The sequence below is a fragment of the Patella vulgata genome, chromosome 7, assembly GCF_932274485.2.
Source record: "Patella vulgata chromosome 7, xgPatVulg1.2, whole genome shotgun sequence".
Taxonomy (NCBI): domain Eukaryota; kingdom Metazoa; phylum Mollusca; class Gastropoda; family Patellidae; genus Patella; species Patella vulgata.
The window spans coordinates 29,541,144-29,569,060 of NC_065885.2; the positions used below are offsets into that span (position 1 = coordinate 29,541,144).

Below are 27,917 nucleotides of genomic sequence, written 5' to 3' on the forward strand. Positions count from 1 at the left end.
TTGCTGCAATTGAATGAAATAATGTATCATTTTCAGTCATATCAAGACTTAGTAGCCAGACTGGAACCAGTTATTTTAGTAAGTATTTTGTTAATAATATTTTCTGCACCATGTTTCATCAATAATGATTTAGACAATTGAGGTAAAAAGTTGCCTGTAACTTTGTGGAAAGAATATTTTTTGCCCATGTAAATATAATGAGGACTTTATTAAACATACATTATGCAAGAGCTAGATCTGTCTATTGCAGGTCTTTCTTTAGGCCTGAAATATTATCTTAATTATTAATTAGACATTAATTAACCTATCCAGGCCATAATCAACTCTAGATGGCATCGCTAGCCTGCGATCTTTAGTGGATTATGAGCCGATTTACTGCATAACTTTCCTTCATGATTTAACCATTAAATGGATAATCGAGACTATGCTGTTTATCGTAATGACGATCAAGGCTAGGTGTAAATTTCAACCGCTTTGTTCTCGGTTCATAGTGGATCAGTTTGAATGAAATTTTCAGCAAATTGTCTTTACATTATCTAGTTTTTAACTATTATAGTAAGAACTGCCAACTCGTTATCGAATCTCCCATAATGTATATTTAATGGCCTAAGGATTTACAGAAACTACATATATGACATACTGAGTATTAAAATTAATTCTAGTAGTTAAATAGACCACAAAACATAAATATGGGAAAAAATGTTGTTTAAATCTGTTCACTCAAACAAAGTTGAAGTAATGTAAAATTCATTCCTATATTGTCTAATACTGCTGTCTGTTCCAGGTGACACTACAACACGAAATTGGTTGCCATTTCTTCAATTTTTAATTAAAATGGCTAAAACTTAGTGACATACCTGGAATTCCCATCCCATTACTTTTTTTAAACGAGGGAACCAATTTCAGATCAAGCTATATAACCTCGCTTGAAAAATCGTGGTTTGTTTACATCGCGCTACTGAACATCAGCCATGTTTGACCTAGTTATCTGGAATAGTTGATTTGGGTGGGGGCGCTGGGTTGGCTTTGAGTCGTATCAGCCTACTTGGATGTAAATGCAGTTGTTTCGGCCCAGTAGAATATAACTTTAATTTTTACGGGATTTAAGACCACAGTTTTTATATAATAATTATGTCTGGCGCATTATCGTCCAGTTGATGCGGGCGTGTCATCAAACATCAATTACATCATTTCATTTCTTTAATCAAGGTTATGCATTGCAGAACACGGCATATGTGGCTATGGAGGGTCTCGCTTATATAATTTTGTCCTTTTCCGGTTTTGTAGATAGGCCCTCCTTTTAAACAGATTTTACTGATGTAATTAAAGTTACAATTTCATATTTTTAAGTTATATTTTTAAAATGTATTAAAATAAACCCCTAAAATAGAATGTATCTATAAACAGTCCTACCTTGTTAAAGTGGAAATTGCAAATTTTCTAAGAAAGTCAAAACGTAATTATTTCTATGTCTTTTGCTCAATAGGTTGTCAACTCACAATTATACGATCATAGGTGTCATTCTCACACTTAAGATTAATTTACACAGGAAATAATAACACAATTACCTCCCAATTACCTCCATTGTTTTCTATTCTTAGAAAATATGAAATTGTAACTTAAATGCGTAGGCAATCTCATTTTTTGAACTTGTATGTTGTTAATAATTCTGTTTCTCGAAATAACTGCATAATACTTTGGTACATCCCTTGACATCTCGCGTAATTTTCATCTTGAAATATTAAATTGTAGATAATAATAATCAATTATTCAAGGGGTTATATTTTCTGAGATTTGCCTTTTGGTCTTTTCTAACTTATTGAAATGCAATACTAAGAATATCTATGATCCAATGAACTGTGAGAAATATTGAAATACCGGCATTTATTTTGCTAATGAAAAAGGTTTAGAAAGGGCTCAGAAAATTATAGAAAACTATAACTGCTATGCAGTCATGACAGGTTTCGGCGGTGCCCATTATCCGTTAACGGACGTCACTTAACATATTCCCATGGGCATGATACATGTGTAAAATATTTACACGAAATGGCCATTTATAATAGCAGGTTGATGTGTGAAACCCTTACAAAGTGACCAATATATGCTTGATCGTATATCTACACAATATAACTTAAAGGAAATTAGTAAACATTATTATTAAAGGGTAAAGAATATAGGGTTTTTTTTTTTTCAAAATCACTATAGATGTGTTGGGCAACAGGTACATTTGAAATAAAACTTTGTTTAATAAAGGTTAAAAGTACAAATTTTGCCAAAATGAAGCCATTTCTAAAAACAAGAAGGTTACAATAATGAACAGTCACAGTAGGCATCAAATGGTGCAAATGTCATGAAAATAGAACAATATTATATTCTTTTGAAAAGTGACTCTTATATATCAACCCTACGTGTATATAAATGTTAGAAAATACACATATTATATAATAAAGAAGTTAAATAACATTTGCAGGAAAACGGAATACGAGAATCGATTCCCGCCTTCCACTGCTTATTTACAAGGGCTATCCAGACATACATCAGCTAAATTGCGATGAAATAATATTTTGTATCAATGATTATTATATAGCTAGTGCCATTGTGTACACTGTGCCGTTAATTCTGTATCAACCGGATACTTATTATCTAGTTTGTATGCTAAAAACTGCATCGCCAAACGGAGATAAATTAGATAATAGATTTTAAATATTTCTTTACAGCTGATCAGAACTGATGTACTTTGGAAAACTAATAAAGTGTTTATAAAAAAGTCCTTGATCTCAAAAACTGAGTGGCTTAATGAGCAGTTACTGTGAAATAAGCATGTGGAAACGAAACATAATATTAATCCGACCAAAAACACAAGTGTTTATCACAAGATTCGAAGTGTGAAATTGAATAAGTATTACTGCCGCAAATGAAACAGGCGAATTTTCCTTCACTAAATATTTTTAACCAAATGTACCTGATTTGGAGATCCCTGTCTACCCTTTACGCGAAATGCAAGTCTCTCATTTTGCAGATGACAGTTTCAGGTATGTCACCAAGTTTTGGCCGTTTAAACTAAGAACTGAAGAAGTGGCAAGGAATTTTAGAGTCGGAGTATCTCTTGGAACAGACAGTAGTAACACATCAAGAATGTCATTGGTTTACATTATTTTGTGTTTTGTTTTCTGGCAGCCTGTTTTTTCAGCCCATTTTTGCCTATAAATTGGTAAATGAAACTGATTTTAGGTTGTAAATTTAACCGATTGTTATTATATTGGTAGGAGTTAGAGAGACAAGAGAATGTAATGGTTGTATGTCATCAAGCTGTAGCTAGATGTTTGTTAGCATATTTTCAAGATAAAAGTTCAGGTTGGTTAATGTAAACCTTATAAGTTAAATCACTCTATATAATGACTATATTACTCTCTTCGAGTCCTTATCACTCTAATTAAAAATGGATGCCAGTTGCGTTTTGTTTATTTTTGATGTAAGTATTCATTTCGTTGAATTAGGAGTTATGATCATCTAAACTGATTGAACAAATTTAGAGTGTATTATTACAAACTATTAGAAACAATGTAATTTTCCTGCCTTAATTTATTTTCTGCAAATTCTTTGATATTTATATGTATCTCTTTTGCTTCAATGCAGACATTTTAATGCATATCTACAAAATTCAATGGCCTAGAGCTAGGGATTCTTTCATCAAGGATCTAATTCAACCAGTGTATAACGCAACAACTGAGTTGATGGATATTATTTTATAAATTAAGTTAAATGTTTACATGTATTGTTATTAATTTGCAAAATTCGATGCACTATACATGTAGTCTATAAGTTGCTTTTTTTGCATAATTTCTAGAGGAAATCCCCTATGTACCAGTGCCGTTTGAGACAGTTGTGCGAATGCGATTTGCAGGCCATCGGTGTCAATGTGACCTCATTCCTCTCTTAAGGTGGGAAATTGCACCATGCCAAGCTGCTTATGCTTTTCTTGTCTTTCTATTGTAAATGCTTAACCCTTTTTTTTTTAAATGATAGCTTCTTATTTTTTTAGGAACACTCCTCAATCCTCCTTACATGTACATACACTTGAAATATTTTGAATTTAACTCTAGATAAAATACCATCATAAAAACATCAAGAATAGGGTAGAGCAAACATTACTGGAACCCATGAAAATGCAATTTCTTACATTTCTCTACCGGTTTAATTCTTATAAATAAGAATAATGTCTGTATATATTGTTTTAAGTATCATTTAGTACCTATCAGATTAAAACATGACACAATTACATCAAAGACAATATGTCTTTTGAATTTATTACTAGTGACATTTGGACTGAGCTTTTCTCATCTCCAGCAAGGAAGCTAGTAATCAGTTCTATATAATTGTAATTTTTGAGTCTTTATAATATCCTCAATAAGATTTATCTTGCAAATTAGGATTTTGTTTGTTTTCAAAATCTGGATAAATATGTCTAAAATGTTGGTATACATGGTTGTTATTTGGGTATTAAATTTTTTATTTGCCGGTGTAATGTGCTTTGCATGGCAGTTATAATTTTAGAAGTAGACGTAGTGTTCCAAATGTAGATATGGTTGATGTGACATTTGTACCGATATTCAAAACCAAATTTGGTAGAAATTCCTTTTTATCCCCCACATTGAAATGTGGTCATATATTTTGTTGTCGCCCCCGTCCGTCCATCTGTCTGGCATCCACAATTGCTTGTGGATGCTCTAGAGGCTAAAGTGAATATCCGATTGACTTCAAACTTATACACAGTGTTTACGGTCATGAGACAAAGAAGCCTTTTGATTTTCAGCTATTTCGGATAATTAATGCCAGAGTTATGGCCCTTGATCACTTCAAAAAATCTTGAGGACGCTCTAGAGGCTAAAGTGAATATCCGATTGACTTTAGATTTATACACAGTGTTTAAGGTCATGAGACGAAGAAGCCTATTGATTTTCAACGATTTCCGATAATTACTGTCAAAGTTATGGCCCTTGATTACTTTGAAAAATCTTATGGACACTCTAGAGGCTAAAGTTAACATCAGATTGACTTTAGATTGATACACAGAGTTTAAGGTCGTGAGACGAATAAGTATATTGATTTTCAATGAATTTTGATAACAGCTAAATCCATGATATTAAATGTTTCGTATACTAAACCTTAGCATGGGGCAGAACTTTATAAAAGCCAAACAAATTCTAATAATATTCTGATAATTACTTAATGAGTTGTTACTCTTAATCAGATTTTAGTGTATTATAAATGTTTCATTACCGAAAAAAGTAAAAATATGTGACAACTCTTGTAGGTTGCTGTACAGGGTAGGCGTATGTTTCGTTGCCTGGCAACATATCTTTTAAAACTTTGATTTACAGTTAAATCCTGTGTTAAACTCCTAGAATTAAGATTACAGTAATAATTGTAGAAAATCCCTGTGTTATCCTTGTTAGATAGTTATACCTAAGATTTGTATGACATTGAATTAGGATGTGCATATATACAAATCCACAGTTAATTACTTATTTATAAATCAAAAGCAGAACCTAATTAAAATACAGATCCAATTTTGTTTTTGTATGCTCACATTGAAATGGTAATGTATATTGTCATCCCCGACTATCCATCCTTTGGATACAATTTTTTGTGATCTTTGTCAAATTTAGATATGGTGTTTACTTTAGCTAAAGACAAAAAACTATTGATCTTCTTCAAATTCTTATAACTTCCGGAGTTACTTGTATTGCCTTGATCACTTTGTACAATCTTGTGAACTGTCTAACGAGAGAAGTTATCTTCTGATTTTCTTGAAGTCTGTAAGCAGTATGCCAGTTACTGACTTCTAGAGTTATTGCCCTTGCCCACTTTGTAGAATATTTTGAAGTTTTGAACACTAGCGCCAAATTATCTCATATTTTAGAAATTTATTTATATTTATACAAAAACAAAATGAAGAAGCCTATGGAATTTCAGCTATTTCTGATAATAACTTGATTACTTTGTAGAATCTTAGTTATCAACCGATCTGCTTGAAATTTAAAATCCTTGTTCAGATCAGTGAAACAAACAATATATCTTATTACTTTAAGAGATATGGCCCTTACTCAATTTGTAGAGTTGCATGAATACTTTTTAATTTAACAGTAATACATCTACTTTAAATATATATTTCAATTTTTACGAATCTGGACTCAATGATGTACACTATATTTAATTAATGTTTTTGTTCTCGACTGCGTGAGAAATGTATCCTATAAATCCATTTGGTATATTCCAATATTTCAAAATTATTTGGATATATCATTCGATTTAACCACTACATACTGTCATTAATATGACAGAGAGATCACTTATTTAGAAACCCAATAGAACCACCACTCAGTTTATCTGTGTACTTTTCTATTCAACAATTTTGTTGACTAGAAATATGTAAGTGACATAAAGCAGGGCTCATGTCGTCCTTCCAACTGGGAGCTACTGTCATTCACAAACATTCATTTTTTATCAGAACTGTGATAGACTGGAAAAAAATATCAGACAACCAAATTTATCATCTGTGGAAATTTTAAATCCCATCTCCACAGTGATAGTTTTAAATAGTTCTCCTCGAAACCCATCTATTAAATGCCAGCAGTGGTTAATTTGATGTAACTATACAGCTCCTGCTTTCAACCAGTCAATCAAATCAGCAACTGAGGGCAACTGAATTTGCGGTTATAAGGTCGACATAAGCCCTGATTTTTATGTATTATCGCATGTTCTTTTTCCATGTCCCAAGATAAAAGATACAATTTTATAGAGACTTTTTTCTGAAGCAGCATGAATTTTGTTCAGAACTGGCAGAGAACATGTATGAAAGACTGAACGGAAAGATCAAAATTTTCTATATGAAGTTATATACAATATATTATTTCTGATCTGTGGCGTCATTTTGACTCTTGAATTACAATCAAGACATTCTGTCTTTTAACATCTTTGGTATTATGCATACAAAAAATAAACACAAAATGGTATTTAAATATAGAGTGTATTAAAATCTATTGTCTAAGCTCATCTAATATTTTAACAGCTACGCTTTGCTGCAATTAATCTTCTGTCATTTTAAATCAGTCCATCCTCAAATAATCTGTTTGAAGGAGCTAAATCGCTAACATTTGGGACCTAGAAATTGACAAAAGTGGGTCGCAACGCATATAATACTGTAATATGAATGTATATAAACTGATTTACATTCAATGGTTTCCGTTTTTACTCCAATTTCAAATCAGTTATGTTTGGCGAAATAAGCCAGCAGTCTCAAGCGAGTGCAAATTTCTAGCGTCTGGTTATTCCAGTCTACATACGCCGTTTGATTTGGTGCAATGTGTCTAGCCTCGTCCCTCGAGTCCCTTGATACATCTGGGGCCAAAGCGCATTATGGTACACGATTCGTGTACCAATGGTAAAATGTTTGTTTTGTCTTAAATATTGGATATCAAAAGCCCATCTTTTTCCGGTAAGATCACAACATGAATGTTGATTTAATTTGACGAATAAATCGTGTTTTCTATGTTGAAGATTTTGGATAATATTGAGTAGAGACTTAGCTCCTTTAAGCTACAAATATAGATTTTGAATCCCTTGCAAACTACCGCATTGTAGAAGTAAAATCTCTGAAAGGAATAGAAGGTCAAAAATGTTTCAATTCTGTTTATTATTTCCAATGATATGGTGCTTTGAAAATTCCAAACTTTCAGTATCCTCAGCAGACAATATAAACAAACCAGCACCACCTGTACATGTTGGATAAAATCTTTTGATGATCATCTTTTTATAAAGCAAAAAGTAATCCAGTCTTTAATACATCTTGAACAATACGATCATATAGACTACTGCATACAAGACTGTTTTTCTTATATAAAGGAGTTAAAATTTTGCACAATAATGGAAAGGTTACCTTTTTAGCTGCTGGATCTGAAACTTTTTGGCAATATATTTCTTTAACTTTAACAATTTTTCTACTTATTTTCTCCCTTATTGAGTACATAATTACATTATTATGATTTTTAAGTCATATACAACCATAGGGAATTTCAAACCTTTTTCTCACCTCACCTGAGAAACCAAAGCTATCTTTGAAAGATTGCAGTTAAATTGTGGCTATGTAGACAAATCCCCCCCCCCCCCTCGAAGCTCACCATACAACATTGATAATAATTTGTTAATCTAAGTATGATATTTAATCAGTTTTGCGTAGATCGGAAAATTCTTGTTGATAAATTTTGATAGAAGTTGCTTTTACTAATATAACATTACAAATAAAGAAAGTTTTATATGATGATAATTCTAAATTTATTTAGTAAGTGAATAGATTTCTACAACATTTATTTTGAAAACAACTATTTCAACCATGTCTATATGTATTGGTGTATAAAGTTTGTTAGATGTGTTTTGTGATATATCACATGTATATATAGTCAGTTATCAGTACTAATTTTATAATGTAGATCAATTATTGCATGATATTTGCACAAGTTCAATTTTACTTTAAAGCTTTTTAGGCCATAAAGAATTAATATTCTGGTTCTCAAACTTACATTCAAAATATCTGAGGGAATGATGTTCATGCTTTTTATACGCCCACATTGAGATGTGGTCGTATATTGTCGTTGCCCCCGTCCGTCCGTCCATCCGACATCCACAATTGCTTGTGGACGCTCTAGGGGCTAAAGTTAATATCTGATTCACTTTAAATTTATACACAGTGTTTAAGGTCAAGAGACGAAGAATCCTATTGTTTTTCAGCGATTTCTGATAATTACTGCCAGAGTTATGGCCCTTCAAAAAATCTTGTGGATGCTCTAAAGGTCAAAGTTAATATCTGATTGACTTTGAATTTATACACAGTGTTTAAGACGAAGAAGCCTATTGATTTTCAGCAATTTCTGATAATTACTGCCAGAGTTATGGCCCTTGATCACTTCAAAAAATCTTGTAAATGTTCTAGAGGCTAAAGTTAATATCCAATTGACTTTAAATTTATACACAGTGTTTGAGGTCATGAGACGAAGAATCATATTGATTTTCAACGATTTCCAATAATTACTGCCAAAGTTATGGCCCTCGATCACAAGAAAAATCTTGAAACGCTCCAGAGGCTAAAGTTACCATCCGATTGACTTCAGATTGATACACAGAGTTTAAGGTCTTGAGACGAACAAGTATATTGATTTTCAATGAATTTTTATGACTTTAACAGCTAATTCCATGATGTTAAAAGTTTTGTATACTAAACGTATGGGGCAGAACTTTATAAAAACCAAACAAGTCCTAATGGTTTTCTGATAATTACTTAATGTATTATAAATTTTTCATTACCAAAAAAAGTAAAAATATGCGACAACTCTTGTTGACTGCCCGGACGATTTAGCTGCTGTGGGCGTATGTTTCATTGCCTGGCAACCTTTCTTTATTAAGTCTTGTGTTAAATTCCTGAAATTGACTTAGGCCTGCTTTCCATGTATGCGTTTCGGTGGACAAAAAAATTGGTCCAGTACAAATATAATGTGACTGTTTTCCATGTAAGTGCAGAACGAAAAGTTCCTAGATACACCTAAGAAGTTGTTTTTTTGCTTAATATATTGTAAATTTATATTGTTGTGTAATTCTATATTTAATTAAAAGTAAACAACCATCACAGCTTTGTGGAAAACTTGTTTTCGTTAATGATTGAGTCATTCTGAAAATTTGGGTGGCAATGAAAATTTTCGAGCAAATAGCCTCAGTCCCACTATGCCTATGGTCAACCGACTGTTTACTGCACGTGAAAATGCCAGGCTCCATCCTGTAAAGAGAAATCCTCACTGATGACGTCATTTACATTGAATTTTCCAAACTTTTCAGCGATTTTTTTATACATTTGGAAATACAAAGTGTCATGTGCAGAAATGCTATATTTTCCCGCTGGCCAGAATGCCATGAATTCCCACTGATGGAAACGCGTATTTGAAAAGCAGGCCTTATGCCGAATAGTAACAAGTTTGTTTACAAGCAGTAACTAATAATCATGGACTACCAGAGTAAGTGCACATGTTGTAGTTCTAATGAATGTTGCTCCTATCGCCCATCTCTATGAAGTATATTTCTCATTAATACATAAACAATGCTCGCTCTTGAAAGTGTATTAAAAATTAATGAATGGGTGCTATTTCCAGATAACTATACAGGGAAGGTTTATTTTCATACTGATTCAGGTCAGACTCCTAACCCCAGTTAGATAACGTAAAGGTCTGGTTTAAAGGACAATATTGGTGTCAGCCATTATAATATATGTGATAGAGCTCGTTAAATACATCCCAAATATAATTTTAACAAAGAGATCATTGCTACGGGAGACTTGTAACAAGCATGTGAGAAACGGGAAGTGACATCAAACATGACAAACATGATTTGTCCGCCTATATAACTGACTGAAGTAACGAGCGGTAACAGACAAACGATCGAATTTCATTTCACTGATAATTCCGTTGAAGATGAAAAGTTGTTATATGAGACGATGAGAGGATATCTGACAATTGAAAAAAAAGAATTGGCTGTCAGTAGATAAAAGATAACCAACAAATTAGAAAAGGTCCGTGCATTACCATGTTTTTATTAAGAACAGAATGAATAAAAACGGGGGAATGCACAGGATTTTTCTACTTTTTCTCGTGTCCCTTATCTAGTGACAGCCAATTCTATTTTTGAATTGTGAGATACCCTCTCACCGTCCCATATAATAACTTTTCAACTTCAACGGAATTATCAGTGAAATGAAATTCGATCGTTTGTCTGTTACCGCTCATTACTTCAGTCTGTTATATAGAAGGACAACTCGTGTTTGTCATGGTTGGCGTCACTTCCCGTTTCTTCACGTGCTTGTTACAAGTCTCCCGTAGCAATGATCTCTGTGTTAAAATTATATTTGGAATGTATTTAACCAGTTCTATCACATATGTAATAATGGCTGACACCAATATTGTCCTTTAAGTATTCCCCTCAACCAGAATTCTTGATAGATGAATTTTCTATATCCCCCGTATCTGTTGGTGTCATTTGTAATTGTGAATAGTCCGATTAAAAACCAATAGCTAACTGCGTAACAATATCATTACGCTTTAAACAGAGCTCCAAATTGGACCAAATATGTTTACATAACGTTACATCATGACTCACGATTTTATTATGCCCAATTAACCAGTGCATAGCAGAATATTGCAGAAAAACTAATTGCGTGACAAACGAGGCTATCAAAACAAATACAATGTAAACAATATAGTTTGGAGACAAACAATAATTTCACCGTTTTTAATACCTTAAATCACTGTCCAAAGTTTTAGGGAAGACCCCAGATTAAACGAAGGGCTGTCATGTTGCTGTACTTGGGATAGATTTGATTGAACAGGAAGAATAAACACACTCCCTCAAAAGCTCAAGTATTAGAAGCCAATCCAGCAATGGCCAGAGAAGGATTTCTCGGGCCATTGCTTCAGGAATATGAATAGGATTATACTTTCTATTATCTTACACGTTTTGTTAATGGGTGCTATCTGAGAACCAGAATATTTTTACTAAAGATTGTTTAGGTTTAATGTTTCTCTTTGTTCAATTCATGTATTTAAAAATGTATACGGTTTATTAGTTGTTTGAATTCCTTTCTGATCTTTAACTAGGAGAATTTTTAAAGATTTTGTTTATTACAATTCCTCTCTTACTCTTAGTAACTTTTGTCCCTAACTAACAATTTTATCATTTTCTTTTCTTATATAATTTTGATTGCTGGTTATTTCTTACATGTAAATTGATTCAATCTCATATACAAAAAATAATTGACAATAGAAGATCAATTGAGCATATATATAAATGTTTGCCTGCACCATTTGTTGTTTATACTATAGACTACATGTATAGTGAAATATATTTTAATCTAAAAAAAAGTTTAGTTGTAGGCTAATTTATTTTATAGTTGCAGGCAAAGAGACAGGTAACATGGATTTGTCTAATTTAAAATGATGTTTGTATAAATTTTCTATTACAGACGACCTTCCCTACTTGAAAGTTCCTCTTCATACAGTGATAAAGTTGACTCCAGTAGCCTATGGTTGTAGGGTAGAATATGTATCATTAAAAATTGATGCTGTAAATACTCATAGAGAGCGACCAAAGGTAAGTCATACTTTCATTTTTCTAAGCCCACATTTTCATGTGGATGTATATTGTCGTCGCTCCTGTCCATCTGGATGTCTGTCAGTTCGTCTACAGGTCACAGTTTTGTCCGATTTTGACGAAACTTGAAGATGTTGGTTCTTTTTGATTTTGATGAAACTTAAAATGTATGTTTATAACCCAAAGATCTCGGTTCATTTCAATATTCGTACATATCGGAACGTAATTTCCTGGATTATGGCTCCTTATAGTACGAAAAATCTTGTTTTTACCTTGTGGTCCCTCTAGAGGTCACAATTTTTATTTGATTTCAAAAAACGTTTAAATATATCACCGCTAAACCATAATGAGGGTTGAGTTTGAATTTCGTAAAAATCAGACCGCAATTGCCGGTCAAAATAGCTGCTCATTGTACGAAAATAGTGTAAAAGTGTGTAATAACAAAGTTTTGGACCCTCTATTTTTATACGCCCACATTGAAATGTGGTCGTATATTGTCGTCGCCCCCGTCCGTCCGGCGGTCCGGCGTCCACAATTGCTTGTGGACGCTCTAGAGGCTAAAGTTAATATCTGATTGACTTTAAATTTATACACAGTGTTTAAGGTCTTGAGACGAAGAAGCCTATTGATTTTCAGCGATTTCCGATAATTACTGCCAGAGTTATGTCCCTTGATCACTTTGAAAAATCTTGTGGACGCTCTAGAGGCCAAAGTTAATATCCAATTGACCTTAAATTTATACACAGTGTTTAAGGTCATGAGACGAAGAAGCCTATTGATTTTCAACGATTTCCGATAATTACTGCCAGAGTTATGGCCCTTGATCACTTCAAAAAATCTTGTGGACGCTCTAGAGGTCAAAGTTAATATCCAATTGACCTTAAATTTATACACAGTGTTTAAAGTCATGAGACGAAGACGCCTATTGATTTTCAGCGATTTCCGATAATTACTGCCAGAGTTATGGCCCTTGATCACTTCAAAAAATCTTGTGGATGCTCTAATGACCAAAGTTAATATCCGATTGACATTAAATTTATACACAGTGTTTAAGGTCATGAGACGAAGAAACCTATTGATTTTCAACGATTTCCGATAATTACTTCCAGAGTTATGGCCCTTGATCACTTCAAAAAATCTTGTTGATGCTCTAGAGGCTAAAGTTAACATCCGATTGACATTAAATTTATACACAGTGTTTAAGGTCATAAGATGATGATGCCTATTGGTTTTCAGCGATTTCTGATAATTACTGTCAGAGTTGTGGCCCTTGATCTCTCTGAAAAATCTTGTGGATGCTCTAGAAGCGAAAGTTAATATTCGATTGACTTTAAATTTATACACAGTGTTTAAGGTCATGAGACGAAGAAGCCTATTGATTTTCAGCGATTTCCAATATTTGCTGCCAGAGTTATGGCCCTTGATCACTTTGAAAAATCTTGTGGATGCACTAGAGGCCAAAGTTAATATCCGATTGACTTTCAATTTATACACAGTGTTTAAGGTCATGAGACGAAGAAGCCTATTGATTTTCAGCGATTTCCGATAATTACTGCCAGAGTTATGGCCCTTGATCACTTCAAAAAATCTTGTGGATGCTCTTGAGGCTCAAGCTAATATCCGATTGAGTTTAAATTTATACACAGAGTGTTTGAGGTCATGAGACGAAGATTCCTATTGATTGTCAACGATTTCCGATAATTACTGCCTAAGTTATGGCCCTTAAGTTATCATCCGATTGACTTCAGATTGATACACAGAGTTTAAGATCTTGAGACGAACAAGTATATTGATTTTCAATGAATTTTTATGACTTGAACAGTTAAATCCATGATATTAAAAGCTTTGCATACAAAACGTTAGCATGGGGCAGAACTTTATAAAAACCAAACAAATTCTAATAGTTTTCTGATAAATACTTCGTGAGTTGTTGCTCTTAATCAGATTTTAGTGTATTATAAATGTTTCATTACCGAAAAAAGTAAAAATATGCGACAACCCTTGTTGACTGCCCGGACAATTTAGTTGCTGTGGGTTATGTTTCGTTGCCTGGCAATCTATCTTTATTTGATTTTGATGAATATGTTTACATTCAAAAGATCTCTTGCAAAATGTGGGCGTATCTTGCATGGCAACTGCTTGTCTAATCTGATGTTAAGGTCAGCAACTGAAAGCTAAGCATGAAATTGCCCTTTCTTTGGGTGGGGGGAGGGGGACCTAGGTCTTGCTTGACAGTTCGAAAGCGAAGAAGAGTTGACAAAATTCTCCCACCTGGCATTGATGTTTAATCATAGAAATAAACCAAATGTTTGTCCACAAATTTTCAGGGTATTGTGTTGAGATAATAGACCCCATTCCGTTCTAAACTGATTTTATGTCAATAGAATCCGCATCAAATTTGGTATGTGCCGGAAGACGGAGTGAAAAACTAGAGGGGGTGTAAATGTAAGATGAAATATGAAAAAACTGTCTCCTTTTATTTGCTTAGTGGTGTTTAAATGTAATTTTATGTCTCGTTTTTTTATTTTCAAAATATTTTACACAAGTTGCATTGTAACTCCATTTTGTATAGTATGCTTTATTCTGCACTGTATCAGTCGAATCCTCAGCTAGATAATTCACCGAAAAACATACACAGGAAATTTACTTAATTAAAAATAAAACTTTCTTAGATTCTGTTATGTGTATGACCATTTTCATGGCTACTGTGAGATAATGTTTAGGCATGACTTAGAAAGAGAAGGTCTTTTGTTTTGGAGAATTTTCAGATTTTAAGGATGATATTTACTGTTCAGAAGTTGAATTACTGAGATTTATTTATGTAAGACTGTGTACAGATTAACAAATAGACTTATCTTGTATCAATATTCCTGAATTTTGCAACATGAGATATAGAACAATATGGTTTGTATTTTTTAAAGGTAATTAATTCAGCTTAACACATGTATAATATATTTGGTTCTGAAAAGGAATGTGTGATTGTAAATGCACAAGACCTTACCAAAAAGGAGGTCCTATATTAAGTTAATATAATTCTGACTCCCTGGCCCCATCAAGTCTTAGGATAGCCATAAATTGGCTGCTTCTGGAAAAATTGAAAAATTTCAGTTTATTGTCAAAATGGTATTCAAGACCATACGAAATATGGAAGTGAGTCAAACTGTGAATGCTAACATCAGGATTAGCACAAATTGTTGTTAATTCTAAATTTGGGATGAGTACATTCATAATCATAACCTAAAAACTGGGCTTATTTGGATGTAGCATGAAATTGTGAAATGCATGACACATAGCTAGATAGTCATCTTTATTACATGTTATATATGATGTCCATCCATTCCCGAGATTCCAATTTCTTGGTAGAAAAAGATATCTTGTACATATAGTTGAAATATCTGCAATTAATGAGGATTAATATTGAGGGAAATTCATTATATTAATTATTCCCAGCTGACCAATGTTTGCATTGCTTGAAAAGTGTAATACACCTTCAAATAAACCCCTTGACCTGTTCGAAATCAAATTTAAAATTTTATCACTACTCAACTAATATTGAATTGGATTAGAAACCTTCTGGACCTTACTTCCCCTTAAGTTTGAATCGATGTATCTGTAGTCATATTCAGCCATAATTCAATGGACTATGACCACACTGTAGTCTGTAGTCTAGAATTTCTAAAGGAGGATGGATTATAAAACTAATATTATCATATGCAATCTGTAGAATATTAGGCAAATTCCTAGGTAGACTTCCATTAAATAATTATGGTGATGAGATAGTTTTTGCCAGATGTCCAATAAAGTTACTATATGTATGTAATTTTAAGGGTGCCTGTATATGCACCATGATAATATAGAATAAGGTATTTTATTAGTTACACCAATCATTTCTGTGAATAAATCAATTTATTACGGATACATTAAATATGCTTTTCTTAAGAGATGGGCATCGACACCTTGTAATATTATGAGACTAGCAATTATGTTACAAGATAATTTTTACAAAATAACATGTTGACTGAATTGGAATTTTAAAGGGAGAGACCTGCGTAATTATTCTTGCACAATTTTTGTTTGATTAAGAATTGTATGTACATTGCACGCTATTTTTCTAGTCGTTTTCTTAGCATGGCTTTAAAAGATAAATCCGGGGCTCATGCATTACATGGTAAGTAATTCCAATGTGGCTTCTAAATTCTATAGAATTAGCTGACAATTCATGTTGCAATTTTATAGTAAATTTTATTTTTAAGCAGTGTAACTTGACAATATTTTTATCTTTACGGCCTGAACGGGGGTCTCTTCCTTTATGGGAATTTGATACCTTTGAAATTTCTAATTGTTACATGTATAAATTCAATGTTAATTTAGGAATAAAGAATAACTTGAAAAAAAGAGTTATGTTAAAAGTTACATGAAGGAAATCTACTCTTCATTTTGCAGATGGCCTTACCAAATGGTTCTATTAAAACAATAACAGATACTGCTTCCTGCTCATGTGCTTCAAAAAATTGATATAGATAAAAAAAAGCTTGATGACTGCATCAATACCATTGAGTTCAAGAATAAATATTCACTTGCTGCTGAGTTCTTATTGTATCTGGCCATTCTGCCTGTCTGTGATTCTACCCTTGTTAATCCATCAAGAGATCTTGTATTTCAACATTTTACAGTTGTGTTCTGACATCACATGGATTTTAATATTATTATATTATAATATATATGTCTAAAATTAAGATAATTAATTAGCTTTTCTTTTCCTTTTTTTTTTCTTTTTATATAAGCCCCTATATGTTGGTCTGTCGTCCACAATTTATTGTGCCCTCTTTACAGACTATTTTTATATCTGATATCTTTTAAAGATAGTTATGTTTATTACATTAGTGAGATAAAGAAGTCATAATTTCAGCAATGTTACATAATAAACTCCAGAGTTATGCCTCTTGTTCATTTACATGCATTGTTCAAATTAGTGCTAGGGCGGATTGATTTTTATACACCCACATTGAATTGTGGTGTATATTGTTGTCGGTCAGTCCGTTCATCCCACGTCCACAAGCAATTGCTTTAGAGGCTAAAGTTAATATCCGATTGACTTTAAATTTATCGATTTTCACTGATTTCCGATAATTACTGCCAGAGTTATGGTCCTTGATCACTTTGAAATATCTTGTGGACGCTCTAGACGGTAAAGGTAATATCCAATTAACTTAAAAATTTATACACAGTGTTTACGGTCATGAGATTGGTTAAGACTTGAGCACACGATAACTTTGGTTTTAATTGGGTGCGATGAAAGTCTTGAGTATAGATTCATTATATCAATACCTTGACTAATTTCGAGTTTTCTGCTTAGGCCAAGTAGCGATAAGCAATTTGATTGGTCTTTGGACAATTCCATTGAGGTAGAATGTTTAAACTTGGTGTAGATGTCTTGACTGAGTTCAATGATTCACATTTCCCAAAGCAAATTCATTGGTCAATGTTTTGGGACAAGACAACTTTGATTCTAACTGATGGAGAGCGATTAAACATCAGCCTCACTGTTGGCATGTTACTTTGTAGAACGTTGTGAATGTTCGATGACAAGAGTTATTATTCGATCTATATGAAATTGATATGCATTATTTTGATTAGTAAACCAAAGAAGCCTATTGAATTTCATCAACTTCATTTAATTACCTTATAGGTCAAAAATTATCAGCCAGTCTATTTGAAATTTCTGTGCATGATTTGAATTGATGAAACCGGCCAATAAAAAAAGAAAGTCACCACCTGATCTTTGTTTCGATTATTGCAATGGATAAAAATTGCAACAATTTCTGATAATTGATTATACAGTTATTGCTCTTGATTATGCCATAACACACCAATGATATACCTACATTTTAAAGATTTTGCTTCTTATATACATAAAGTATAAAGATTCCCAATGTGACTACCTTTATGGTCACCTCTGACAACCTAGCTGCTATAGCCCTATGTTTTGTTCACAACAAAGTATGTTTTTAAACATTAAAAAGGTGTTTAATCACTAATTCTTGATAGGATAGTTTAATATTTTAGTATTTGCATTGACCAAAGTGCTGACAAGGGATACGATATAAATAAACTAGTCCATTCTGCTATGGCATCCCAAGTTAATTTCATTTCCAATACAAATTTTGTCTTCTGTATTTTGGATGCACATTTATTGTGCACTCAATGCAATACAATAGAATCCTTCAGCATTAAGTAATTTTAGTACATTGTAATTAATTAGTTAGTCTTAGTATTTGAGTGTATATATATACACTCAAAGCCATTAAAAATGCAATGCCAAATTCAAAGTTTATTTACTGCAACAACTTTTAACAAATGTACATAACAATTGACAAAATCGAGGTAACAAGCATCTGTGGATAATTTCATGAAAGAATTCACCACAAATGCACAAAACCGAAACGTCAGAGAACCATGAAACAAAGCAGGGGACAGCTGAAGTCAATATCGGGTATGCCCACCCTGAGCTCTTACACATGCCTGAAGTCGCCTTAGCATGGACTGGCACAGATGTCTCACTACACGCTGTTTGTTTGACAATGATTTTGGAGTGCCGGTGCCAACACTGCAACAGTTTGTGGTGGCACGGCTTGAGTTCGAACCCGTCGTCCAAGTTCCTCCCAAAGCTGTTCGATCGGGTTCAAGTCGGGAGACATAACGGGCCAATCCATAACACGGACATGAGGTTGAATCAGGATTCATCCGTGAAGATGACATTTCGCCATGGTGTGTTGTGCAGATATCCCTGATTTGCGGCCCTTTGCTGCCTGGCAAGTCAATGACGATGCAAACGGATTTGACCTTGGTAAGTTGACGGCAGCATAACCCTAGAGTAGAGCAGCCAGACGCCTTCGGACTGAGGGCTGATCTTACATTGCCATGTTTCAACAGTTCGCCTGGCAGTAGCAGTAGCTGACTGGAACCTGTTGCGCAGATGCTGTAGTCAGATGTGGCGATCTTGCGCAGCGTTTGTTACAGGTGGCGCTCCAGGTCAATCGGCAACTCTTCTAGGGGCGTGTGACTTGGGACTGCTTAAAATCGTGAAAAAAGACAAGTGTTGCGTTTGCAGGAACAAAGTTCATTACCGAGAACTGATATTGGGTTCAAACCCAGAACTGCACAAAAAGAGACCCAAGTTTCACCTACGTGCCACAAGATAGGAAAGGCCAAGAAAACGTTTACCAGAAATATTTCACGAATTAGGCATTGCGTTTTTAATGGCTTTGAGTGTATGTATATATATATATGTGTATTTAAAATACAGATGTACTTTAAGTTGTTCAATGGTCTTGAGCTTAAGACATTGCATAATATATTGAAACAACTGCTTGGAACTGATGTCCCTCGTGTTGTTTCAATATACTTAATGTCTCACTCTCGACCATTAAACCACACTTAATCCTTGTTTTAAATTTTGAAAAGAATAAACTTCTTCAGCATTAATATTGAGTAATTGTTAGATGTATTTTGCAATTAATTAATTAGTCTTATTAGTTTCTTGATATTTATTGTGATAATTTTTGGTTTTGGAATTTGATATATATTTGTTGATTTATTTTATAAAAGTGCTTTTAAATAAACCTCTTTTTTTTTTATTGAATTTTATGTTTTTTGAATGCTGGTGTCAAAACAATTTTGATTGGTTTAGGTTTGCATTTATAGGTGTTAGAATTTTATGTAACTGTAATAAAATATTTTAAATATGTGTATTATGTTATCAGTGCATATAAAGTTATAAACTAGAATTTTCAATATTTATTTATATTGTTATATTGTACATAATTGCTTGTATACGATTTTTTTTGTTTTTGGATATGATTGCTGATATTTTATTTCTATATTATGTTTTATGAATATCATTATTTATTATATTATCAATAAAAATGCTGAATACGAAATTGTATTAAGAAAATGATACATTCCATTCATTGTTTAAACATTGTTAATGAAGTGAAAGCACGAGATAATTTTATAAATGAATTGTAACCCTATTCAGTCGGTGAATTACTTATGTGGCTAATTAACCAAAGAAAAAGAAAGCTGGATACAAGAAAGTTGTGCAATGCTTGATACAAGTTTTATATCTAGTTAGATTATGAATTGAAATTGTCATTAGTAACAGATTGAAACCTAGTATTATTCATGATTGAAATCACAAATATGGCATTTATAATTTTATAATAAATAGCCCCAAAACTGGAACTATTTGAATCATTTAAAATGACTGATGTTATCAGTATCACTTTTCTTCCAAGCAGGGCTCTCTTTTGGTCTTTTTCCCTCAGTCTTGGCTGAATTTACTTGCCTTTTCATTTTACATTAGGACGTTTTTATTTCAAAGAGTAAGGAATGAATTGAACTAGTTAAATATTTAACAGGATGTATCTCTATAAATTTTTTTAAATCAATCCAAAAATGTCATAGGCTCATTTATTAAGTATGCAACCCTGATAAATATTACTGACAGTCATTAATGATACTGGATCATCATACATAATGCCTTGAAATGTGATGTTTAAAATAAATCATTTAGTCCAGTAATGATTCTTTTACAAAATCAAAACATGAAAATAAAAACCTTTTATTCAGGATTATCTTAGAACCAGAATATTTTGTATGACCTTAAGATAGTGCTAAAAAATTGTTTTTTTCTTAAAAAGAAAAATCTGGCCGATGTGAGAAAGATAAAATATCAAAGACTGGCTTATAAAATATTGGAGTTAAACCCCTGCTCTGAAGGTGTGTTGGAGGTGATGAAGCTCTGAGTTCAGTTTATAGAATGTTCCTGATATTTTAGTGATTGAATATTAGAAAATTTTGTTTATTATGCATTAATTTAAGATTCAACTATTGTTATATTATGGTTATCTTGTCAACATTTTTATTATGATTTTATAATGTCTTCACATTGTTCGTCTTGTCTGAACTCCTGAATGGTTCACACAAATATTTAAATACAAATAGTCTTTCAAGGCTACCATCAATTTAAACAAGTGGAATTTGATCTGAATTTTCACTAAAAACAAACCGGTAAATAAAACTATTTTGATTTGAAAGATTTATAGTTTCATGCAATAAGAAGATTATCATTATGAATATTCTGGTAGTAAAATCTGCATTCAATGTGACTACTAAAACTGTTAATTATTGAGTTTCTGAAATTAAGTCTTCCATCTATATATTTACATTTAATGTTTTAAAGCTTGGTATAATTGTAAAATAAATACAAGAGCTTATTAGTGACAATAATTTATTGACATAGCTTTGACCACAGTTAGGTGGTATGTTTATAATTACCACTGATGACTTTGCTGCTTGTGGGAATATAAGGAGACCTGACAAGTCCTTGGTTTTTTTTTAATTAGTGTATTTTGGAACGTTTTGCCATTATGTATCTATTACATATCTTTGTATTAATGAATGAATGAAAACTAGAATCAAAAGAGAAATGCTTACCGTTATATATTTTACTATGTTAGTCATATTTTAGAATGATGAGTCTATTTATAATTGTTATTTATACAAAGTAGTCAATAAATAAAACATTTGTATAGTAAAAATGACTATATTTTTTTGTAATATACAACATATGTTGGTGAAGTTATATTGGTACTAATAGTAGGATTGCCTTTGAAACTTCTGGGGGAGTAATTTAGTTGGTCAAGCTTGCAATGGTACTAAATTCTAGAAGAATGGGCAGGGCTTGTTAGGTTCTTTCGAAAGTCAAAATTCATAAATTCTACTCTCATTATCTAAAAAGTTAAATGTTTTTTTGACCCTTCTCCACCATAATTTGACTACAGACGTTGACTGATCTAAGTGTGTAGCCCTTTATTCCGCCTTCTGAATCTAGTCGTATTATAACTGTGGGAAAAGACACTGTTAGTATTTGGTATGAATTTTTTAAATGTAATCTGTAGTCTTCTGTCTTGTGGAACAACAACCATAAAAAGAGTTGGAGTCCCCTCTAGCTCCTTAGAACCAAATGTTCCTGGGAATGGGAAAGAAAGGGTTATTTTATCACTGAAACTATAGTTAACATCACTAGAAACTGTTGTTGATGCCATAAGAAACCATTGTTAACTTAATGGAAATTGTTATCAGCTTCACTAGAAACTGTTGTTAACATCCCTAGAAACTATTGTTAACCTCACTAGAAACTGTTGTTAATGTCCTTAGAAACTGTTATCATCATTAGAATCTGTTGGTAACTTAACTAGAAACGTTTGTTAACATCCTTAGAAACCATTATCGTCACTAGAAACGTCATTAGAAACTGACGTGACTGTCATTAGACACTTCACAAGTAACAGTTGAGGTTAGAAAATTGTTAATTTCACTAGAAACTGTTCAAATTACTGGAAATTGTTAACATCGTTAGAAACCGGTGTTAATATCACTAGAAACTTGTTAAACTTATTTAAAGATGTGAAAACTGCAAGTTTAATAAATATACCTGTAATTTTGTCACTAAAATTATTGGGTAGTTCAATCTCCATTTGAGTGTGCAAAATGTAAGCAAGTTCAATATAATCCTAAATAAAAAAATCTTGGTAACCTATGCCCCGAATTTTTATCAACTGAACCATTTATTTAATATTTTTCAGGTACTGAAACGTGGACGTTCTACATGTGAAGCCTTAGAGACTGTTCCAGACCATCTGTAGAATTATTACAACTAAATATCTCAGATTTTTGGACATCCAGTTAACCAATTGAGTCAACATGAAACGGGGAAAAACTCTTACAGATATTACAAAAAATTCAGTACAGGTCATACTATTAGGAATTTAATTAATCACAACCTTTTTGTAAAACGGAATCTTACTACCCATACTCCTAGATCTGTATTTCCAAAATAATGTTTATATTAACAGGATGTCGGCCGACTGTAAAATGGGTACATTGAAGAATTCCAGCAAAAAATTTTAGTAAGTTTTTCAGAAGAAAACTTTTCTGTCATACACAAAATATCTAAGGATCAGTTGGTTTACAAATCCATTATATCAGTATTCTATATATATATATATTCATGTCATACACAAAATGAAATATTGTTTTTAAAGCAAAATATTATGACTGACAAAACTAGATTGATCTGTACATTATTATAGCATTTATTACAAAAAAGTTTTTTTTTAAATCATTTATTTTATACAAAAATTATGCAAATTATCCTATAGCACATCTTCCTCTGTCATATTATTGTTGCCAACATCTATAAATTGTTTTGAAAACTTGGAAAATATGTGATTGATGTATTATTTGCTTGCTAAAGATAGGATAACTCTGTTTAAAACTCCACTAAGCAACTTACCTTCCATATAATTGTGTCAAGTTGTATTACAATTAGAGAATTTGTTGAAAATAGATAATTTGTTAAGAATACTTTCAAAAAACTATTTTTAAAAGCAATAAATGTTATATGCAATATGCCGAAGTGAAAAGCATCAAACATTGTATTATTTTTACTGTAAAAGAAAGCTAAAAATTGTTTTTATTATTTATTTGCAAATCTTGTGTATTTTTTCCTGTTATATCTAGTCTTTTTTTAAAAACAATATTATTCTGTGTCTTAAAAGGGAGATAAACCTCTTTGATTTAGGACAAAATAAAGTATTTGATTAATCTGATGTGTTTTTCCCCACCAACCTTTCAAATAAAGCAGGGGACTATTAAAATGGATCTGTTTTTCTTTCTGTCTGTCAAACCTTCTGGGACAAAAAAACTTCTCTGCTAATTGAGGTAGAATGTGGGGCATACCATGTCAAGTGTACACACCTCATTGACACCATGGTAACAGATTCTTTTCAATTTTTCTCCAAAAGTTAGCCCCACCGAGAAAACAATTTATGTGAAATTTCAGGTTTGAAAACCTAATGGGTCAGTTTTTTGGGCTGACTCAATTTTGGGCAAATCTGGTGGGTCAAAAACCTTCCAACAGCTATAATTTTCCTCCTAACAGTCTGATTTTCATAAAGTTGCTACCAAAATGATCAGGAAATCAAGACCTTTCATTTGAAGTATTACACGATGTTATCAGATAATGTTTTCCAATTTTCTTTTTATTTCTTTGACCCTGTCCGGGCAGAAAATCCGATGACCCCCAATTTTTTCTCAAAATCATTTTCTATATATCATCCACCTGTTTGCCAAAAATAAAAATGGGATCTCGGGGGAAATGAAGGTCAAAGTCATAGGGTTTCGCAATTTCAACTTTTGGGCTCAATATTACAACGCCATTCAGGCAACAAAGCAACACACAGGGTATAATATGCATCCCTGACTGTAGGCTATCATCCTTTGAGAAGACATGTTTTAAAGCATAAGAATTTTCCTATTATATTATCATATTCAGTGCCATTATAATAACGATAGCTTGATTTATGACTTTTAACTCATAAACTGACGTCAAATTTCATTATTTCAATCAAAATTTTCAATTCAGGGAACTTTGAATTCACTGATGTTTTTCTAAAGCCTTGCTGGAATCGGCAATCTCTTTATTTGACAGTTCATACGTCCTGCCGGTAGATGTTCGGGATCAACTCGGAGGAGCACGTCGCTGATGTCGAGGAGACACCTTTCAGTCATCTGGGGAAACACAAAGCTTTTTGTGAGTCCGCTCGGGTGAAGGAATTTCACTTTAACTTCATGTGTGTCGTCAAAGGCTTCCTCTATGTAGGACAGCCACCAGTGTCCGTCATAACGTACCGTGACGTATCTCCCCAAAGGTCCTTCAAATCTCGGTGCCGAACCGGAAGTTACAACAGTTTCAACTCTAAGAGTCCACCGAGGAACTGAATTCTGCGAGGTTTACTGTAACAGAAAATATATTCACTTTCGTTTCTCAGAAAATGCTGGATACCAGTCAAACATACACTGGACCCCAGGTTCAACCATGCAGACTCAACCCAGGTGGCATTTTTCGAAAGTATTTTTGGGCATGATCCCATTTTCATTTTTGGCACACGGGTGGATGATATATAGAACATGATTTTGAGAAAAAAAATGGGGTCATCGGATTTTCTGCCCGGACAGGGTCAAAGAAATAAAAAGAAAATTTGAAAACATTATCTGAAAACATTGTGTAATACGTCAAATGAAAGGTCTTGATCTCCTGATCATTTTGGTACCAACTTTATGAAAATCAGACGGTTAGGAGGAAAATTATAGCTGTTGGAAGATTTTTGACCCACCAGATTTGCCCAAAATTGGGTCGGCCCAAAAAACGTCAATTTGGGGTCGATTCGCCTGAAATTTTGTTTTTACACTTTTTTCATCCCACCCCACCATTAGACATCAAATGAACGAAATCTGAGATGTCTTGTCATTTTTCGGTCGGAAAGTGTGTACACCTGACGTGGAATACCCCATGTGCTATTTTCAAACTTGGTGTAGATGTTCATGAGAGGAATACTTTGACTGATTTTGATGATCATTTTTTGCTTAGGCTATGCAGAGATAAATAATTTGATTTATCGAGACTCAATGACACGATAACTTTAATTCTAATTAAGTCGGAATGATGAAACTTGATATACAGATATATAACCTTGTCTAGGTTATCCGAGCGATAAGTAATTTTGATTGTTCATTGCTTTGTAAAAGATAAATATTTTGGGACATCAGCCTCGTTGTAGTCTCTATCATCCAGAAAAATATTCTACGAATATTAGTCTGGATGGGTTGTCAATATTTGAGAATAATAGGTCATTGACTAGATTATCCAGTCTTTTATATTATCGTGAACAAAGTCTAAGGGAGGTAACTAGTCCTAAAACAAGATGTTGACGCCCATGAAATTAATTTAAGAATTTCCATTTCAGAAAATCCATCTGCATTACATGTTCAGTATCCATGGGCCATATCTATGTTTTTTAATAAATTCTAATTTGTTGTCACGATTCATGTTTGTTTATAAATAATGCATGAATTATGGGATTTATTTTGGGAAGGGGCGCAGCTCTTACTTGACTTGGCCAAATAATACTGGATAATCAACCACATAAAAAAACAAACTCCCGGTTAAGCATAGGCAATGGAATTTTTCATCAAATATTGTCAACGGTCCCATACCCCCCATACGTTGAAGACTAGTGGGTGCTGGGTGACCGAGACTAGCCTCTTGTTGGCTTGTTTCAATTATTTATGGGCCAATCTCGTTTTCTTTTGAAACTCGTAGGCGGGAATCAAGATATTTACTAATTTTTGTCAACTCTTCAAATTTAATTAAATTGACTTTTATTTTTTACTTAAAACAAAGCGGCTCTATCCTCTTAATCTTTTGTCATTTGATCTCAATCTTACTATTTGTTGATTTAACTTGATTAACGTGTACAATTTTTAATTCTAGTATGTTAATGTTTGAGCTATATATTGTTATATTTTGTAATGTAAAAGTTAACATCTAAACATATTGCTGTTTGAATCCAGGCACTATACAATTACATTATTATTACATAAGGTTGTGTAATAATCATATATAGCTATTCAAATCCTGGCGCTACTTGTGTAATTATCAATTATTGTTTGAAAATTGGTGTTCATAATTTCAGTATCAAACAATGTATTCATACTTTTTAATTATATATGCATGTGATAATCATAAAAATAAATAGAACTTAGAGATTTAATCATTTATTTACTATACAAAGGATAATCTTGTATGTGACAAATGGTTCTCATATATTTAATTACTGTATTGTATATTTTTACTCACTGTATATTATAAATATATATATTTATATATAGAATCTAATTAAGTAATTTAGATGCAAAGATGCAATCATTTTAGAATCTGGAATTTTAGAAAAAGTCTCAACCAGTTGCGAAATATATATTATTATGTTAACATTTTTTAGCAAACACAATACATGGTCTAATCGCTGCTCACATTCTATTCTCTTCATGTGGAAAGTTTGTTCAATGATTGCAATCAACCACTTGACAAAGCTAAGTGGAAACCATGTGATTGTTCTAGACAAAATATTGAACTTGTTGATCTATTTGTTGACTTTATGCAAATAAAATGTACTTTAATACTCCATTGGCTCTGCAAGAGACAATAACCTGAAACTTATGTATCTCAATCTCATAAGAGAATGTGTGTAGCAATAATAAATATTTAGATATGAATAATTGATAATTAAGAATAGAATGTTTTGTGTATGAAAATCTTATAATTGTCACATATTTCCTTGTTGTTAGTGTTAAAATTTATAACACCAGATCTGAATTCCTTTTTTTTCCCATTCATATTTCATAAGAATTTGTTGTTCTTTGTTTGTAGAATTTTGGAATCACATCATATATACACCAATTGTGATAATGCAACACATTATGTTATATTTCCATTCATGTTTTTTTTTTAAAAATCAATATACCGGTATGTTCTCTAAAATCCTAACAAAACCTATTTTGCTAATTTTATCAAATGAATTCTTTTTATTAATTTTTATGATGGTAATATGTAGGTTGTAAAATTTAATATATAGTTTGATATTATATATATTAAATTTCTACTTAACTTGCTTTTGTTAAAGTAATAAATATTGAGATATGATATGAGTTTTATTATTTAGTACTTCCATGGATTAATAGATATCCTTCAAAGTGTTTTATGAGAGTCTAGTAGAACAATCAAAACTTCCCTCATATATGACCAGTCTCCATTAGCAGGATTAAAG

At 32.5% G+C, this 27,917-nt stretch overlaps 2 protein-coding genes across 10 annotated transcripts in view; one reads left to right on the forward strand and one right to left on the reverse strand.

Moving 5' to 3' along the window:
• The window catches only part of LOC126827073 (6-phosphofructo-2-kinase/fructose-2,6-bisphosphatase), a 75,287-nt gene extending 48,586 nt beyond the window's left edge, over positions 1–26,701 (forward strand). For 6 of the 9 annotated variants that reach the window (XM_050556256.2, XM_050556260.2, XM_050556255.2 and 3 more), the window contains exons 11-14: positions 37–78; positions 3,267–3,354; positions 12,059–12,186; positions 16,630–21,801. In XM_050556256.2, the coding sequence (XP_050412213.1) occupies positions 37–78; positions 3,267–3,354; positions 12,059–12,186; positions 16,630–16,701 (330 nt within the window). In that variant the 3' untranslated portion in view covers positions 16,702–21,801. Of the gene's footprint in view, positions 1–36; positions 79–3,266; positions 3,355–3,847; positions 3,942–12,058; positions 12,187–16,629; positions 21,802–22,835 lie in introns of those variants that run through there. The other 3 variants (XR_007682559.2, XR_007682558.2, XM_050556258.2) reach the window with 3 other exon arrangements.
• LOC126827069 (hepatocyte growth factor receptor) overlaps positions 1–27,917 on the reverse strand; it is a 108,123-nt gene that overhangs the window by 20,974 nt on the left and 59,232 nt on the right. The gene's annotated exons all lie outside the window — the stretch shown is intronic.